Genomic DNA, 20,403 nt, shown 5'->3' with positions numbered 1-20,403 from the left:
CCCTTTTTACGGCAAGCATGGGTTCTGAAGACCTAGGGGCGGTCGGGTAGCCCAGTGTTTTAAGCGTTCGCTCGTCACGCCGAAGACCCGGGTTCGATTCCCAACATGGGTACAATGTGTGAAGCCCATTTCTGGTGTCCCCCGCCGTGATATTGCTGAAATATTGCTAAAAGCGGCGTAAAACCATACTCACTCACTCACTCTGAAGACCTATTCTACCCCGGATCTTCACGGGTCGATCGGCGCTGCAATTCCATTGGCAGTATGACCCTGACTATCATCATTAGTTTGTCCCTTGGGGCTTTCCTCCAGCATCAAGCTGACACACCTTGAAAGAACTGAAGTACTTTTAAAAGCCACACAATAAGTTTCATTTATAGCATTTTAGTTCACCTGTACCGGTTTGTAACGGGGGACACGGGGGGCACGGGTGGCCCAGTCGTGTAAGGCGCCGCGATTCGCTGTGCAGAGTTGCGTCCCTTGGGCACGCCAGAAACCTATGATTGTGGGTTCGAATCCCGGTTCGCCCCGATTATGTTTCTAGGTTTGTCAGCACCATACCCGTGCTCGTGGGTTTCACCGAAGTGGTAAACGTCTGAGACCTGCATCACTTCGGGCTTTTCTCCCACATAGGCTGACACGCCGTGATATAACTGGAATAATGTTAAAAGTTGCGTTAAACCCAACTCACTCACTCACTAAAGGTTTATAACGCGAAGACCTTGGGTGGTGTTTCAATCGTCACATAAACAACAATTAAGACCGAACCCAAAATAGATCATTCAACCTTTTGACCTATATCTGGCGCGATATTTGTAAATATTTATTTGAGTTTCAACTTTCTGCATGTTCTGTGTGTTGCTATGCGTTGTGTACACAAAATAATTCTGTTTCTTTATGTTGACGTTCGTCATTCTAACGATTCTAGAAATAGCTCTTCTTTCAAGTATCCTGCTTCACACTGTAGGACGTCAGTCTAGATATGCCGTGGGATTATACTTGTGTTATATATATAGCGAGTTGAAGCCACTGCCGTGCCCCCCCCCCCCCCCCCCCCCCCCTCCTCTCTGTGTCACGGTATGGGGGCGGGGAGGGGTAGTTAGGGTGGGGGATGACCGCACTTCGTTCCCACAAATTCCCAAGAATTTCCTTCAAGAGTTGATGGACTGCTACATGTAGCGCGTTATCGGCGCGTACTGCTTGGGTCAGCGACAACATGCACTATGACGAGTAAAACGTTGAAAAATCCGTGTTTGATTTATGTACCAGATGTCATGAAAACAATAAAAAGTCGGTGTGCATATCGCCGCCCCACCCATGCCGCCGTCAATGCCTTTACACCCACGGCTGTGACGACCTGTCAGCGCTGCAGAAACGGCAACGGCAACGGCAACAACTGCACTTGTATATTATTAATGGCAAAAAAAGATTATTGAAAACACTTGGCAGAAGCTGTTACCGTTGACGCCCTCTAAACAAACGGAAGATAACATTTTTCTTTAATTATATGTTCATAATGAGGATATCGTTAACGCCGACAGCCAGGCATAGTGAAACGTGTTTAAGCAGTACTTTCTACGCCGACTTTTTATGAGAATTACATACATATCCTTTCTTTAAAAATAGTGTTTTCAATGTACTTAGATGACCTCGAGTGGTGTTGAGATAACGCTGTGAAGAGTTGATAAATGTATATGCTCACTATTGTTGCTTTCCATCTCTTCTGGGAACTGCACAATGTTACAAAAAAAATACCCGCGAGAAGACCATCTCGTTGCGTAAGCTTGTGCTCAAACGATGCCTTGTGATTAAAGTTTGTTTGTTGTTTAACGCCGCATTCAGCAATATTCCAGCAATATGACGGCGGTCTGTAAATAATCGAGTCCGGACCAGACAATCCAGTGATTGACATCATGGTTGGTTGGTTGGTTTATTCTTTTACGCCGCACTCAGCAATATTCAAGCTTTATGACGGCGGTCTGTAAATATTCGAGTCTGGACGAGGCAATCCAGTGAATGACATCATAAGCATGGATCGACGCAATTGGGATATGATGACATGCATCAACCAAGTCAGCGAGCCTGATCACCCGATCCCGTTAGTAGCCTCTCACGACAAGCATAGTCCCTTTTTACGGCAAGCATGGGTTCTGAAGACCTAGGGGCGGTCGGGTAGCCCAGTGTTTTAAGCGTTCGCTCGTCACGCCGAAGACCCGGGTTCGATTCCCGACATGGGTACAATGTGTGAAGCCCATTTCTGGTGTCCCCCGCCGTGATATTGCTGAAATATTGCTAAAAGCGGCGTAAAACCATACTCACTCACTCACTCTGAAGACGTATTCTACCCCGGATCTTCACGGGTCGATCGGCGCTGCAATTCCATTGGCAGTATGGCCCTGACTATCATCATTAGTTTGTCCCTTGGGGCTTTCCTCCAGCATCAAGCTGACACACCTTGATAGAACTGAAATACTGTTAAAAGCCACACAATAAGTTTCATTCATAGCATTTTAGTTCACCTGTACCGGTTTGTAACGGGGGACACGGGTGGCCAAGTCGTCTAAGGCGCCGCGATTCGCTGTGCAGAGTTGCGTCCCTTGGGCACGCCAGAAACCTATGATTGTGGGTTCGAATCCCGGTTCGCCCCGATTATGTTTCTAGGTTTGTCAGCACCATATCCGTGCTCGTGGTTTCACCGAAGTGGTAAACGTCTGAGACCTGCATCACTTCGGGCTTTCCTCCCACATACGCTGACACGCCGTGATCTAACTGGAATATTGTTAAAAGCGGCGTTAAACCTAACTCACTCACTCACTCACTCAAGGCTTGTAACGCGAAGGCCTTTGGTGGTGTTTCAATCGTCACATAAACAACAATTAAGACCGAACCCAAAATAGACCATTCAACCTTTTGACCTATATCTGGCGCGATATTTGTAAATATTTATTTGGGTTTCAACTTTCTGCATGTTCTGTGTGTTGCTATGCGTTGTGTACACAAAATAATGTGTTTCTTTATGTTGAAGTTGGTCATTCTAACGATTCTACAAATAGCTCTTCTTTCAAGTATCCTGCTTCACACTGTAGGACGTCAGTCTAGATATGCCGTGGGATTATACTTGTGTTATATATATAGCGAGTTGAAGCCACTGCCGTGCCCCCCCCCCCCCCTCCTCTCTGTGTCACGGTATGGGGGCGGGGAGGGGTAGTTAGGGTGGGGGATGACCGCACTTCGTTCCCACAAATTCCCAAGAATTTCCTTCAAGAGTTGATGGACTGCTACACGTAGCGCGTTATCGGCGCGTACTGCTTGGGTCAGCGACAACTATGCACTATGACGAGTAAAACGTTGAAAAATCCGTGTTTGATTTATGTACCAGATGTCATGAAAACAATAAAAAGTCGGTGTGCATATCGCCGTCCCACCCATGCCGCCGTCAATGCCTTTACACCCACGGCCGTGACGACCTGTCAGCGCTGCAGAAACGGCAACGGCAACGGCAACAACTGCACTTGTATATTATTAATGGCAAAACAAGATTATTGAAAACACTTGGCAGAAGCTGTTACCGTTGACGCCCTCTAAACAAACGGAAGATAACATTTTTCTGTAACTATATGTTCATAATGAGGATATCGTTAACGCCGACAGCCAGACATAGTGAAACACGTTTAAGCAGTTCTTTCTACGCCTACTTTTTATGAGAATTACATACATATCCTTTCTTTAAAAATAGTGTTTTCAATGTACTTAGATGACCTCGAGTGGTGTTGAGATAACACTGTGAAGAGTTGATAAATGTATATGCTCACTATTGTTGCTTTCCATCTCTTCTGGGAACTGGACAATGTTACAAAAGAAAATACCCGCGAGAAGACCATCTCGTTGCGTAAGCTTGTGCTCAAACGATGCCTTGTGATTAAAGTTTGTTTGTTGTTTAACGCCGCATTCAGCAATATTCCAGCTATATGACGGCGGTCTGTAAATAATCGAGTCTGGACCAGACAATCCGGTGATTGACATCATGGTTGGTTGGTTGGTTTATTGTTTTACGCCGCACTCAGCAATATTCAAGCTATATGACGGCGGTCTGTAAATATTCGAGTCTAGACCAGGCAATCCAGTGAATGACATAATGAGCATGGATCGACGCAATTGGGATATGATGACATGCATCAACCAAGTCAGCGAGCCTGATCACCCGATCCCGTTAGTAGCCTCTCACGACAAGCATAGTCCCTTTTTACGGCAAGCATGGGTTCTGAAGACCTAGGGGCGGTCGGGTAGCCCAGTGTTTTAAGCGTTCGCTCGTCACGCCGAAGACCCGGGTTCGATTCCCGACATGGGTACAATGTGTGAAGCCCATTTCTGGTGTCCCCCGCCGTGATATTGCTGAAATATTGCTAAAAGCGGCGTAAAACCATACTCACTCACTCACTCACTCTGAAGACCTATTCTACCCCGGATCTTCACGGGTCCAACGGCGCTGCAATTCCATTCGCAGTATGGCCCTGACTAACATCATTAGTTTGTCCCTTGGGGCTTTCCTCCAGCATCAAGCTGACACACCTTGATAGAACTGAAATACTGTTAAAAGCCACACAATAAGTTTCATTTATAGCATTTTAGTTCACCTGTACCGGTTTGTAACGGTGGACACGGGGGGCACGGGTGGCCCAGTCGTCTAAGGCGCCGCGATTCGCTGTGCAGAGTTGCGTCCCTTGGGCACTCTAGAAACCTATGTTTGTGGGTTCGAATCCCGGTTCGCCCCGATTATGTTTCTAGGTTTGTCAGCACCATACCCGTGCTCGTGGGTTTCACCGAAGTGGTAAACGTCTGAGACTTGCATCACTTCGGACTTTTCTCCAACATAGGCTGACACGTCGTGATATAACTGGAATAATGTTAAAAGTTGCGTTAAACCCAACTCACACACTCACTAAAGGTTTATAACGCGAAGACCTTGGGTGGTGTTTCAATTGTCACATAAACAACAATTAAGACCGAACCCAAAATAGACCATTCAACCTTTTGACCTATATCTGGCGCGATATTTGTAAATATTTATTTGGGTTTCAACTTTCTGCATGTTCTGTGTGTTGCTATGCGTTGTGTACACAAAATAATGTGTTTCTTTATGTTGAAGTTCGTCATTCTAACGATTCTAGAAATAGCTCTTCTTTCAAGTATCCTGCTTCACACTGTAGGACGTCAGTCTAGATATGCCGTGGGATTATACTTGTGTTATATATATAGCGAGTTGAAGCCACTGCCGCCCCCCCCCCCCCCCCCCCCTCTCTGTGTCACGGTATGGGAGCGGGGAGGGGTAGTTAGGGTGGGGGATGACCGCACTTCGTTCCCACAAATTCCCAAGAATTTCCTTCAAGAGTTGATGGACTGCTACATGTAGCGCGTTATCGGCGCGTACTGCTTGGGTCAGCGACAACTATGCACTATGACGAGTAAAACGTTGAAAAATCCGTGTTTGATTTATGTACCAGATGTCATGAAAACAATAAAAAGTCGGTGTGCATATCGCCGCCCCACCCATGCCGCCGTCTATGCCTTTACACCCCCGGCTGTGACGACCTGTCAGCGCTGCAGAAACGGCAACGGCAACGGCAACAACTGCACTTGTATATTATTAATGGCAAAACAAGATTATTGAAAACACTTGGCAGATGCTGTTACCGTTGACGCCCTCTAAACAAACGGAAGATAACATTTTTCTTTAACTATATGTTCATAATGAGGATATCGTTAACGCCGACAGCCAGACATAGTGAAACACGTTTAAGCAGTACTTTCTACGCCTACTTTTTATGAGAATTACATACATATCCTTTCTTTAAAAATAGTGTTTTCAATGTACTTAGATGACCTCGAGTGGTGTTGAGATAACGCTGTGAAGAGTTGATAAATGTATATGCTCACTATTGTTGCTTTCCATCTCTTCTGGGAACTGCTAAATGTTACAAAAGAAAATACCTGCGAGAAGACCATCTCGTTGCGAAAGCTTGTGCTCAAACGATGCCTTGTGATTAAAGTTGTTTGTTTGTTTGTTGTTTGACGCCGCACTCAGCAATATTTTAGCTATATGACGGCGGCCTGCAAATAATCGAGTCTGGACCAGGCAATCCAGTGAATGACATCATGGTTGGTTGGTTTATTGTTTAACGCCGCACTCAGCAATATTCCAGCTATATGACGGCGGTCTGTAAATAATCGAGTCTGGACCAGACAATCAAGTGATTGGCATCATGGTTGGTTGGTTTATTGTTTTACGCCGCACTCAGCAATGTTCAAGCTATATGACGGCGGTCTGTAAATAATCGAGTCTGGACCAGACAATCCAGTGAATGACATCATGAGCATGGATCCCTGCAATTGGGATACGATAACATGCATCAACCAAGTCAGCGAGCCTGACCACTCGATCCCGTTAGTCGCCTCTTACGACAAGCATAGTCGTCTTTTAAGGCAAGCATGGGTTGCTGAAGACTTATTCTACCCCGGATCTTCACGGGTCTGTGATTAAAGTATGTGTAAACGAAACTTTTGAAAGTCTGACCTTACGTCCATCTTTCAACATTATGTTTGGCGCTACTTTCGCCATGTGCTGCTTGCATCGACTGACCAGTGGTCGTGCCCGAATACATGCTGGACACCATGACGGTCAATTTTTGAAGTTTTAGCCTGAGTGTCTGGCGCTTGTCAAGCTTCACGTTGTGTATTGATGATGCATACATAAATACATTTGTTTGTTTGTTGTTTAACGCCGCACTCAGCAATAGTCCAGCGTCTGTAAATAATCAAGTCTGGACCGGACAATCCAGTGACATCATGAGCTTCGATCCACGCAATTGGGATTGTTGACAAACATCAACCAAGTCAGCGAGCCTGACCACCCGATCCCGTTAGTCGCCCCTAACAACAAGCATAGTCGCCTTGTACGTCAGGCATGTGTTGCTGAAGACCAGTTCTAACCCGGACCTTCACGGGTCTCACACAAATACAGCAAACACGGAAACTGGCACGGAAGATTCGCCAAGACGATGGATTCGCCTTTTAGATTAAAACTTTGTCAGTGAGCTACTGGTACTCCAGGATAAGTTGATCGAACTCACCAAACGCGTTTGAGACCAGTAGGCGATGCAAACATATTTGGTTTTGTTACAGGTAGAGAGGGTGTACACATGTTATGCACGTGCAGTGCATGACTATGAAATTGACTGCACTCCCGTGGACACACGTGTTGCTCATAAGACTATTAAGAGGTCGTTGTGAAAGTCGATACCAGAATTATTAGCCGAGACACACACATATCCATTGTACTACATGTCACGGACCACCCGTTATCCCTTTCTTTACAATGGTATGTGCCAGTGGGCGGACCTTAGACATAAGCGTTATGTTGTACTGATACTATGACTCTCGTCTTTGATGTTATGTTGTGCTGACACTATGACTCTCGTCTTTCATGTTATGTTGTGCTGACACCATAACTCTCTCTATACGAGTCATTATGACTCTCTCTATATCTGAGTCATTATGACTCTCGTCTTTGTCCGACGTTATGTTGTGCTGACACTATGAATCTCTGTATATCTGAGTCATAATCACTCTCTGTATATCTGAGTCATTATGACTCTCGTCTTTGTCTGACGTTATGTTGTACTTACACCGCGACTCTCTGTATATCTGAGTCATTATGACTCTCGTCTTTGTCTGATGTTATGTTGTACTGACACGATGACTCTCTGTATATCTGAGTCATTATGACTCTCGTCTTTGTCTGATGTTATGTTGTACTGACACTATGACTCTATTCCTGAGTCATTATGACTCTCGTCTTTGTCTGATGTTATGTTGTACTGACACTGTGACTCTATGCCTGAGTCATTATGACTCTCGTCTTTGTCTGACGTTATGTTGTACTGACACTATGGCTCTCTCTATATCTTAGTCATTATGACTCTCGTCTTTTTCTGATGTTATGTTGTACTGACACTATGACTCTATGCCTGAGTCATTATGACTCTCGTCTTTGTCTGACGTTATGTTGTTCTGACACTATGACTCTCTCTATATCTGAGTCATTATGACTCTCGTCCTTGCCTGACGTTATGTTGTTCTGACACTATGACTCTCTCTATATCTGAGTCATTATGACTCTCGTCTTTGTCTGACGTTATGGTGTACTGACACCATGACACTCTCTATATCTGACGCTATGTTGCACTAACACTATGGCGCTTTCTATTTCTGATACGGTGGGGTAGCCCTGTAACTAAAGTGGGTTCGATTCCCATGTATACAATGTGCAAAGCCCATTTCTGATGTCGTCGGACGTGATACTCCTGGAATATTACTACAAACGGGGAAACACCTAAACTCACTCTGACGCCTTGCCTAATACTGGCGTTTAGCGGTATGTCTCACCGATTTAATATCTCACGTTATAACTAATTGTTTGTCTCATCTAATTTGTGACGCATCACTTGTACCGCAACTGGCACAAGCAGTAGAACGGCGTGACGTCTACAAAGACATGCTTTATTTGCAAGCGAAGCAAGCTAATTTGAACGTTATCTTTATTTAGCCCCGTTATGTGCTCGTTATGATGTGTTCACAGCATGCACTTCTCATCATGCAGTTTGTGAAGACGTAACTCACGCCAAACACGATTTTATTACTGAGGGGAAAGCATGTATTGAGATAACACAAGTATATGTCGACAATGTTGCGAAAATGTATAAAATAAACACGCACCAGGGACAACGCCAACTGCATGGCAAACTGAAGTTCGATATGCGTCCTTCCAAGGTCGTTATACCAATAACGAAATATTTCGTCATTCGCGTTTCATTTACTGAACAAAACACGATTTGAAACTTTTACACAGAACACAGGAGTCTGAATGAATGTCCTTTCCTTGACAGGTAAAGATGTCTTAATAAAAGACCATGCAACAAAACCAAAAGCATCTCGCAATGTATTAAAAATACTTCCAGCAATATCATTAGATCCTGTGTAATTCATTAAACGGTACGCAAGTCTTGTTTTGTCACCAATATAGCTATAAAACATCAGTACTAATATATCTAGGTAGAACAGATATAATTCTTTCATCAACAACGGAGGAAAATATCTTGCACGATATGCGAGTGAGTGAGTATGGTTTTACGCCGCATTTAGCAATATTCCAGCAATATCACGGCGAGGGGCACCAGAAATGGGCTTCACACATAGTACCCATGTTGGGAATCGAACCCGCGTCTTCGGTGTGACGAGCGAACGCTTTAACTACTAGGTTACCCCCAACGCCCCACATGATGTGCGAATTAAGAAGGGAAATTGGTCTCCAATTTAAAATAAACGCTTATACTTTCCAGCTTTCGGCATGCTGGTAATACTACCTTGCTTGTTTAAGACAGATAGATAACCATTAAAATATATATGGTTTAAGGATCTCAAGATACGGCGATAAATGCTTCCAGATGAACTGATAAAACGGGGATGTTATAACTACTTATTATCACTTGGTAAGCATGTTCATGTTTTTAAAAATCTTGATTCCACTTGCTTTTTGAAAAATATTCAACTATTTACAATATGAAATTTGATATTCAGCTTATTTTGTTTAGTCTGAAGGAGGTCTGACGATGTATTTGACATATTTAGCTACTGCTAAATAATGTATTTGTAATGTAAGTTTCGAAACTTTCCATTAACTTCAAACACTTTCAGCAGTATCTTTGGAAAAGATATATTATTGAAAAAATACTTCTTATAGCAACAACCTACAAGCTAGGTTCCATATAAAAATTGAAGCCAATCAATTGGTTGGTATGGTGATTGGTTGGTATGGTGATATGTTTGGTTAGATTATTTTTTATGTAATTAGTTTACCATAATTACTGAAGGAATCCTTGCAAACATGGTATCTATGTGATGTCAGTGGCATCTTGCTGTCATTACCAACAGCGTACCCGTGAAGATTACTTGAGGATACTCACTCTGTTTCTGTCTTTGTATCTCTTTGCCATACACTGGTCAAGCGTACTAGATAACTGATCTTTTCTGCAAGAGGCACTCACAATAAAAAAAAAAATAATTAAAAAAAATGTTTCAGACATTTGTCAGTGATGTCCCAATAGATTTCTCCTACACTCAAGAAACATATAAATTGTAGATTTCTGAAGAAGGGACACGTGATTTCTCCATATTATGTACGACTCTACCATAACACTGAATAATGCTTGATTCTGATTGGTAAAAATGAAATTTAAATCAGGTATGTAATTCGATCGATCTATCGATAGCTAACGGGCTTCGATGCATATACTAATGGCAGCAGATGAGACCCATTAGAATTGCATACATTCGATAGAATATTACTACTATTAATATTTTTTCTCACTTACTTGTACACTGAGCAAGCGCTTGGTCAACAGTTTATCAAACAAAATCCAATCTGTTTCAGAACACGTACAATTAACTGAAACAATCCACTATCCACTGTGTCACAAAAAGGTGTTTCTCATGTCGCGCGTACGGGCAGCACGTCTTCAGCTAAATACGGCGGTATTCAGACATACTTCAGGGTGTTTCCGTTGGCAATGGTTGTGCCAGTAGGTTCATTTTACCATTAAATCAACGAGTTAATGTTGAACATTACATCAGATCGGGATTGTCCTCTATAGTTTATATACCAATAGACAGCGAAGAGTAAGGGAAATAGGTCAAGTTTAGCCAGGTCGAAGTTGAGGGTAGAGAGATTGTCATTCTTAAATATGTATTACTGTTGAGGGAGTTATTTAAAACCAACTGGTACATAGGTACAACTTCAAAATAACTAAAATTCATTTATATAATAAAGTTTGTTGGAAAAATAAAATAAAATATATTTTTCTAAAACCTGTCACCCCAACAGAAGCCATGTTGATTTCAAGGAAATTATTTATCATCCTGATTTTCAAGAAAAGGCTTGTTGCGTTGATTGGTCGAGGTGCAACTATGCAACATGTTGCAATGAAATTTAAATAAAAAATTATATTAATATGGAGAGTTATTAGATCAATTCATTTTGAAAAAATATGTATTTTCTAACCGTTAATTGAAAATAGTCAAGAACATAAGTCATTATTTTTTAATTTGAATGAAATGTTTTATGTTGGTCACTATCTGTTACACCTTGCCGGCACCTTCTAAGGCGCGGTCGGGTAGCCTAGTGGTTGAAGTGTTCGCTCGTCACGCCGAAGACCCGGGTTCGATTCCCGACATGGGTACAATGTGTGAAGCCCATTTCTGGTGTCCCCCGCCGTGATATTGCTGGAATATAGCTAAAAGCGGCGCAAAACCATACTCACTCGGCACCTTCTAAGATGGCTGGCCTATTTACCCACGTGTAAGTACGCATTCAAAGAGTGCACCATTTTCCAACCGCTCATGACGTCATGGTAGAATGGAGATAAACCTGTGGTTTGAAATTTGAGGTGGTTTAATTGTAGATTAGGTACCTCTTATTTGTACATTTGTAACATCGGGCTAAAGCGCACGGTTCCAAATTGAAATAAAAGTATTCAATGTGAAGTTAGACAACCTCAAATGTCAAATCACAGAAGGGTTATTTCCAAAGTGGCGTTTTGCTGTGTACGTCAATTCGCTACGTGTGCAGCGCTATCAGTATTGTATATGCTGTGTTTTTCTATATTGATATTATGTATATGATCATCTCATTGTACTGCTATGCATTGATATGAAACACGGTAACTCTGTATTTCTATCATCTTCCCGAGGCTAGGGAGTTAACTGATATATAAAAAATCCAGTTTCCACCCTTGACGAACTAGGCTGCAATTATGGAATTATATTTTAGTTGAACTAACGAGTCTATGCATAGTCCAATCAAAATGGCGTAACGAAATCTACATCCGGTTCGTAAACTGCCATGAAGATCGGTCGATAGCAAGTTTTGCGCAGCATGTATACCGCCAACTCAATGTCAACAGATATTTTCAAATCTTTACATGTTTTCAATCAAAGTGCTCACGTGATTTGATGCACTTTGCGAAGTAAGACTCGTTTTATCACAATATGGATATTGATTATCGATCAGATCGTCTTGACTGGGCGCCGCCATTTTGTTTGAAGCTAATGCAAGTTATATGAGAGGTGGTATCTGATTTGTCAGTATGAGGGACATAGAAGAGACTCAACTCATAATAGTGGTGGCACTACGATCGAGCCCTGAAATTCGAGCGTAGTTCGGCAAGGATGGACACTGGACTTAGTTTAATCCCTTGCCTCGGGAAAATGTATTTATATATGATTTATAGCTATACGTTATCTCGTCTGCCAAGCTATTATTCTGTACCTCTGTTCCTAGGTTACATCAGCCTCAACGCTCGTGCACTGTCGGACACACAGGTGCTTGTGTCCAGGTACGACGTCGGGGAGGTCAACCTCGCCAACCTCGACTTCTCCTACAGACAAGATGGGACGGCAGCGTGGTCGACATTCAGGTTCAACCCCACGCGCCAGTACTTCCCTGTTACCGAGCTCAACACTAGCTCGCTGTACTACTTCCGGCTTGAGGGCAGGCAGATGAGAAGCTACAGCATGTTGCACGCCTATACACATATAAGAACACCCCCATACAGTGAGTAGAACCTATCAGAACACCACCATACAGTAAGTAGAACACATCAGAACACCAACATATAGTGAGTAGAACACATCAGAACGCCACCATACAGTGAGTAGAACACATCAGAACACCACCATATAGTGAGTAGAACACATCAGAACACCACCATACAGTGAGTAGAACACATCAGAACACCAACATACAGTGAGTAGAACACATCAGAACACCAACATACAGTGAGTAGAACACATCAAAACACCACCATACAGTGAGTAGAACATATCACAACACCACCCTACAGTGAGTAGAACACATCAGAACAACTCCATACAGTGAGTAGAAAATATCAGAACACCAACATATAGTGAGTAGAACACATCAGAACACCTTCATACAGTGAGTAGAACATATCACAGCACCTCCATACAGTGAGTAGAACATATCAGAACACCTCCATACAGTGAGTAGAACACATCAAAACACCCCCATACGGTGAGTAGAACACATCAGAACACCACCATACAGTGAGTAGAACATATCACAACACCACCCTACAGTGAGTAGAACACATCAGAACACCACCATACAGTGAGTAGAACATATCAGAACACCACCATATAGTGAGTAGAACACATCAGAACACCTCCATACAGTGAGTAGAACACATCAGAACACCACCATACAGTGAGTAGAACATATCAGAACACCACCATATAGTGAGTAGAACACATCAGAACACCTCCATAAAGTGAGTAGAACACATCAGAACACCACCATACAGTGAGTAGAACATATCACGACACAACCATACAGCCTCACAATAAGTTACCATACAGAAACCGTATCATACCGTAATGACACCCACATAAAATACATATATTACTCCTTACAGCAAGTACACCAGCACACGCTGATCAAATGTAGAAAACAAACACGCATTACGGGGTCTGCTGCACATTCTTTAGTAGTAAACAGAACTCGACAATACTCTTTTAGAGTACGTTCAAACATCAATACCCAAAGTAGAACATCTCTGTTATGTATAAAACAGCAAACACTAAGAAGGCAAAACCTTACCCAAATTAGATGCAGAATAAATGATTTAAAGCGATTTTAACTTAAGTACATGTATGTACAACATTCTCCCACTGGTAGCATTCTCAACCTGGATATACCACGCATATAGAATAATGTAGTCAGTAGATTACGGTATATGGTCTATTTCGCCTCTCATTTCGTACTGTGCGTGCATGTCTATCTGTACGCGATACATACGGGGGCTGGCTTAAATGTTCTGAGAATATTTACGAAGGATGAAAGTGAACCCTTTTGATGTATTACATTCAGTAGTCTATACGTAGAGGCTGCATTTGAACCATATACCCAACCAGGCAGCAAAGTGTCCAGGTATTCTCTGTTGATGAAAATGGACAAATCTGGCAACAAGGCTGTCGTCAAGTATTTCCAACTGAAAAGAGTCCAACAGCCTTCCATGCGGACGTTGGTGTTAACTTTAGGAGAAGATGTTCCTTCCCCTGACACTGTTAAGAGGTGGAAAGTGGAGTTCAAAAGGGGACGAGAAAACCTCGAAGGTGATCCAAGAACAGGAAGACCTTCAGCTGCCACCCCTACGGAACATATTGAAACAATGCATGATATGATTATGGATGGTCCCCACAAGTCACATAACGAATACAGTAGGCACCTTTCAAGAGAGAGTTGGGAACATTCTGAAGAATGAACTGGGCATGACAAAGGATCCAGGACGCTTTGTTCCAAGACTTCTGTCTCCTTATCAGAAATATCCCAGGCTCATCACCTCCCGTCAGAATGTACGTCCTTTTGAAGCTGACCCGTTTTGCTGAGCTATTCGGAAGTGATTTGGATGAGTCCTGGGTTCACTAGTAGCAGCCAGAGGCTAAACAACGGTCAAGGCAGTAGAAATAGGAAAAGTCTGTTTTTTTTAGTTTGCAAGGTTATGTCTTCTGTTTTCTGGGTTCCAAAAGAATCATATGAATGGACAACCTTCTGAAAGATCAATGGCCAATATTATGCCAATCTGCTCAGGCAACAGTTTAAGAATATCAAGGGTAAACAACGTGGAAAACTGGTTGTGATGTTCCACCAGAACAATCCACCTGTGTACAAGTTTCTTGTCTTCATTGCTGTAATGCATGACGGTGGCTTTGAACTTGAAACATCTTCCGTATTCATCAGATATGGCACCGTCAGATGTACTTCTTCTCAAATTTAAAGAAAACATTGTCTGACAGGCATTACGTTGTGGAGGGATTTTTACACCACCAGGATGAAGCCTTCTTCACCAGTGAGATCCAAACATTCCAGCATCGTTGTCAGAGGTGTGTGTACCAGTGAGATCCAGGCACTCCAGCATCGTTGTCAGAGGTGTGTGGACCAGTGAGATCCAGACACTCCAGCATCGTTGGCAGAGGTGTGTGGGCCAGTAAGATCCAGCCGCTCATTGTTGGCAGAGGTGTGTTGACCAGTGAGATCCAGACACTCCAGCATCGTTGGCAGAAGTGTGTGGACCAGTAAGATCCAGCCGCTCATTGTTGGCAGAGGTGTGTTGACCAGTGAGATCCAGACACTCCAGCATCGTTGGCAGAAGTGTGTGGACCAGTAAGATCCAGCCGCTCACTGTTGGCAGAGGTGTGTTGACCAGTGAGATCCAGACACTCCAGCATCGTTGGCAGAGGTGTGTGGACCAGTAAGATCCAGCCGCTCATTGTTGGCAGAGGCATTATGCTGTGGAGGGATTTTTACACCACCAGGATGAAGCCTTCTACACCAGTGAGATCCAAACACTCCAGCATCGTTGTCAGAGGTGTGTGGACCAGTGAAGTCCAGGCGCTCCAGCATCGTTGGCAGTAGTGTGTGGGCCAGTAAGATCCAGCCGCTCATCGTTGGCAGGGGTGTGTGGACCAGTAAGATCCAGCCGCTCATTGTGGCAGAGGTGTGTGGACCAGTGAGATCCAGGGACTCCAGCATCGTTGGCAGAGGTGTGTGGACCAGTAAGATCCAGCCGCTCATTGTTAGCAGAGGTGCGTGGACCAGTGAGATCCAGGGACTCTAGCATCGTTGCCAGGGGTGCGTGGACCAGTGAGATCCAGGCGCTCTAGCATTGTTGGCAGAGGTGTGTGGATCAGTGAGATCCAGGCGCTCTAGCATCGTTGGCAGAAGTGTGTGGACCAGTGAGATCCAGGCACTCCAGCACCGTTGGCAGTGGTGTGTGGACCAGTGAGATCCAGGCACTCCGGCATCGTTGGCAGAGGTGTGTGGACCATTAAGATCCACAGCACTCCAGTATCGTTGGCAGAGGTGTGTGGACCAGTGAGATCCAGGCACTCCGGCATCGTTGGCAGAGGTGTGTGGACCAGTGAGATCCAGGCACTCCAGCATCGTTGGCAGAAGTGTGTGGACCAGTGAGATCCAGGCGCTCTAGCATCGTTGGCAGAAGTGTGTGGACCAGTGAGATCCGGGCCTTCCAGCATCGTTGGCAGAAGTGTGTGGACCAGTGAGATCCATGCGCTCTAGCATCGTTGGCAGAAGTGTGTGGACCAGTGATATCCAGGCGCTCTAGCATCGTTGGCAGAAGTGTGTGGACCAGTGAGATCCAGGCACTCCAGCATCGTTAGCAGAAGTGTGTGGGCCTGGGAGCGGATTATATTGAAAAATAATTTGCAATCGACTCGAAAAACGCAGTCTATCATAGTTAGGCTCAGAACGTTTCAGCCATACCCTCGTTTACCAGTATATACATACAGAAAACGGCGAAGCAAATTCCGCAGACGAACAAAAGATAATGTTCTTCTCCTCTTATTACATTGAGTGATGGAATACTGTTTTCAGTCGCTAGAGTAATATTCCAGCAATATCACGGCTTTTAAACATTGTATCCAATTTGGGAATCAAACTTGTGGTATTTTAGAAAGTAGGCTTCAGATTTGTTCAGCATTAAGAAAAATTGTGCCTTACCCCATCACAACTTCTGTGAAAGGTTACGTCCTTTACCCGTGGCAGGATCCGATGGCCGTGGGTTCAATTCTAATCACAGATAGTCCTACTTGAGAGCCAGTCCGTCAGCACCACATCCGTGTTCGAGGGTTCTCTTTTACTAACCTACTAGGCCGTGATATAACTGACGTATTGTTTAAAGCGGCGCTAAACAATACTCACTCTGCCATACCAACTAATGATACGGACACTTTTCACCTATAGGTCAAAGGGCACCTAGCAACGTGACGGCGGTGACGTTGGACGATGACTCTGTGAAGGTCGCGTGGTCCCCTGAGCCAGATGGCCGAGTGTTGGGGTATCTGGTCATCTACACCGAGGTGGACAGTAAGGACAGGTCACTCACGGAGTATAAAGTGAAGCCAGTGTTCAGAGACTTCCAGACCGTTCTCAGGGATATAAAAGGGTCGTCTCGCTATAAGGTGGAGGTAGCCTCCATCTCCTTAGACGGAGAGGGGTCCAGCAAACAGTCCGTCTACGTCGGGGACGAGAAAACACGTAAGTATGGTTAAATTCCACGCAGGGATAAACTAATACTCAAGCTGTGAAATAAATAGCTGAGAAGGTTTAAATAATTTTTTGTCATGGATAAGAAAAATGTTTACTATTACTTACAATGTAATCGTTACCTAATATCGTTCTGACATATCTAAAGAAACAAGATGATCTTTCCTCCGAACCACACACGATTAAGTCAGAAAATGAAGAGGAGTTTGGTATTTATGATCCTCAAGTAGGTTGTCAAGAGACAGCATCTTCAAGTTACGATGTACAATGTTCCCTCATATCATTCTTACATATGTAAAGAAACTTGCAAGATGGTGGTTCCTCTGAGCCACACACGATTAACTCAGAAAATGGAGAGGAGTTTGGAATATATGAGCATTATGGTTGTCAAGGGACAACTTCTTCAAGTTACAATGTACAATGTTCCCTCATATCACTCTTACATTTGTAAAGAAACTTGCAAGATGGTGGTTCCTCTGAGCCACAGACGATTAACTCAGAAACTGAAGAGAAGTTTGGAACATATGAGCATTTTGGTTGTCAAGGGACAGCATCTTCAAGTTACAATGTAATAGTTACCTAATATCGTTCTTACATTTGTAAAGAAACTTGCAAGATGGTGGTTCCTCCGAGCCACAGACGATTAACTCAGAAACTGAAGAGGAGTTTAGAATATATGAACATTATGGTTGTCAAGGGAGAGCATCGTCAGTTACAACACTCTTGGAATGCTTTCAGCGTGTTCAGAATGGAAACAAAGTGAATGTTGATCCAGGTGACCTGCTAGTGGAACATTGAATAGCTTAGGAATATCAGACATTCTATGGAGATAATACTTTTGTTAGCCTTATCAGTTTCTGCTCTTATCGTTAAATATCCGGTAACCATTCATCGTCCTTATAATGTTGGCCAATCTTCTGCGTATTATTCCATGCATTTAACATTGAATCTCGAAACTCGAAAATAGAACGATGCTAATTCCTCCGATACAGATATGGTTGTAGTACAACCCGTCAGGGTGTGTGTTGTTAAGTCAAGTAATTCCTCGCATATAAAGTATATTCTCCTTTGTAAGAAAAACTTTTTCCATCGGAAGGTTTTTGGTAAGGCTAAGTATAAGTAAGTTAAGTGTATCTATAGGGCATTAAGATGATTCTATTAATACCACAATCATGATGCCGTGTAAGACTCAGTAAATCCACAATGGAACTAGAACTGAAAGGTTCATCAGAGTGCTGTGAGTGTAGGTATATACTTAGCACTACTTCAGGTGCCCGAAGACCGCCTCCGGGGTCTAGTGGCAGAGCCTCTGCCGGAGAGCGGAAGGTCTGGGGTTCGATCCCCGGCCGCGTCACAGGAAAAGACGTTGAAAGATGGTACATGTTGTTACCCTGTCTGGCCAAAATAAGGACTGGTCGGCTCGGCATCAGTATACTGTGTCTGAGTGTGGTATTCGTGTTAAACTGCAGCATGGTATCTCAGTGGGCTAGCACTATAAATCGGCATCAGTCTGGACTAGCACAAGCATCCACACGCGTGCATGCTCGTCGCTATATAAGTGCAATAATCTTGAACGTGACGTAAAATCCCATTTCACCTCAGATGTCCGACATTTATTTCACAAGATCACCCATTGTTCAATTGGAGGCTGTGTTACAAACTAGAAAATAGCCTTTAGGCCACAACAAATTGAATATTTGCTCGTGGGGAATTTGAGGTCAAAAGAAATAAAAATTTCGTCATGTAAATAAAAGAAAATAACATTTCTACCGTTTGATGTATGTATCGTAAATACAATGCCAAAGTTGGTATCTAACAAAGGTTTGCTCAAGACATTTGAAGTTGGCTGGTCAGCTTGTATGACCAAATATGGCTTTTTACGAACAATCATTCCATTTGTTGTGGCTTAGATAGTTATTTTTTCTGTTTGCATTTTTTCTTAGCTTGTCATAGTCCCATTACTGGGATAATTATGAATATTATTTGCTTTGATTGTTTATATCATTATTCAGTTGCACTGTTGAAACCCTCGTCGTAATATGATAATGCAGAACACACCTACTCGCACTCGTGCACTCGCATAGAGAGTAGCATCGTTTAGTAACGAGAGGTCCGGATACAATTATTAGTCCAACTGTATATACATATTGTATCTTAAACATGACACATTCGGAAGTCCCCCGGATCGTGTCAAACCTTCGACATCACATGGAACCTCAAAGCTAGCCGTGGCTAGGAACTAATAAATGTTGAAAGTATTTATGCGTATATTTCTTTAAATCTCAGAGTATACATATTTCTGCGAAGCAAATAATAACATGAATTTTTTGTATAACTTTTGTGATTGGCATATTTTATTTGCCATATTTTCTTTAGAAGGTAGTTCTTCAAAAACGGCCTTTATGGTACCCGAACTTGCGGAACAAGTTGACCCTGCACGGATTACAGTGAATATCGTAGTATTACGAACTTTCTGAGAGGTAGCATCTTGTATAGTCTTCAGTGCACTTGCATTCACTGCTATCAAAACAACTTCCGAGTTCAGTAATTATGGTTGCCAATATTCATCCCTGTAATGTAATTAATAAGACCATAATTGTTTAGTTAAAAGTAGAAAATACATCTTTACAACATGTGTACAAGGATATGATTGATTTAAAATGTACATTGTACGCTGGGTTTTGGTTTAACTATTCACAATGGATTTGATCCTCATTAAATAAGATTAATAAATAAATAATACTGTTGGTAATTTTTGAGTATTGTCTGGTCAGGATTCTTGCCCAAAACTATTATTATATTTTAATTTCCTCCACAGAACAGATAAGCAGAGACGTTTAAAATATCTTCATATCATAACCGTTTTGTGGGTCTTGTCCAAGTCTGGGTCGTAGAAGTTGTAATACTGCTACAGCAGCAATAAAAAATAAATGCAAGTTTATATTGCACCGTATCCCTGCCTACAGGCGGGCTAAAAGGGCTGCACGATTCTTACCCAGCTCAATGGATCGGTGTGCGCTTAAGTTAAGATCCCAGATCCACTGTGATCATACATCCCAGCTGCCTTTTAACGTCTAGAAGGTTTTTCATTCAAATGATCGTTTCACCCAACCGAGTCCCTAGTTATTACTAGGTGCACAGAGACATATTTCGAACAAAATCACTTGTCTGAGATGACACTCAGGCGTTTTTATATAATAACCTGTGAT

The 20,403-nt window shown here is 43.0% G+C and overlaps 1 protein-coding gene across 5 annotated transcripts in view; it reads left to right on the top strand.

Annotated features, from left to right (window-relative positions):
• The window catches only part of LOC124142186 (protein sidekick-2-like), a 118,221-nt gene that overhangs the window by 8,443 nt on the left and 89,375 nt on the right, over window positions 1-20,403 (top strand). For all 5 annotated transcript variants that reach the window (XM_046510489.2, XM_046510491.2, XM_046510490.2 and 2 more), the window contains exons 2-3: window positions 12,392-12,664; window positions 16,892-17,185. In XM_046510489.2, the coding sequence (XP_046366445.2) occupies window positions 12,392-12,664; window positions 16,892-17,185 (567 nt within the window). The remainder of the gene's footprint in view (window positions 1-12,391; window positions 12,665-16,891; window positions 17,186-20,403) is intronic.

The sequence above is a fragment of the Haliotis rufescens genome, unplaced genomic scaffold, assembly GCF_023055435.1.
Source record: "Haliotis rufescens isolate VD_foot unplaced genomic scaffold, xgHalRufe1.0.p SCAF_2, whole genome shotgun sequence".
Classification (NCBI taxonomy): domain Eukaryota; kingdom Metazoa; phylum Mollusca; class Gastropoda; order Lepetellida; family Haliotidae; genus Haliotis; species Haliotis rufescens.
Note: the sequence above shows the minus strand (reverse complement) of the source record. Positions and strands in the feature narration are given on the sequence as shown.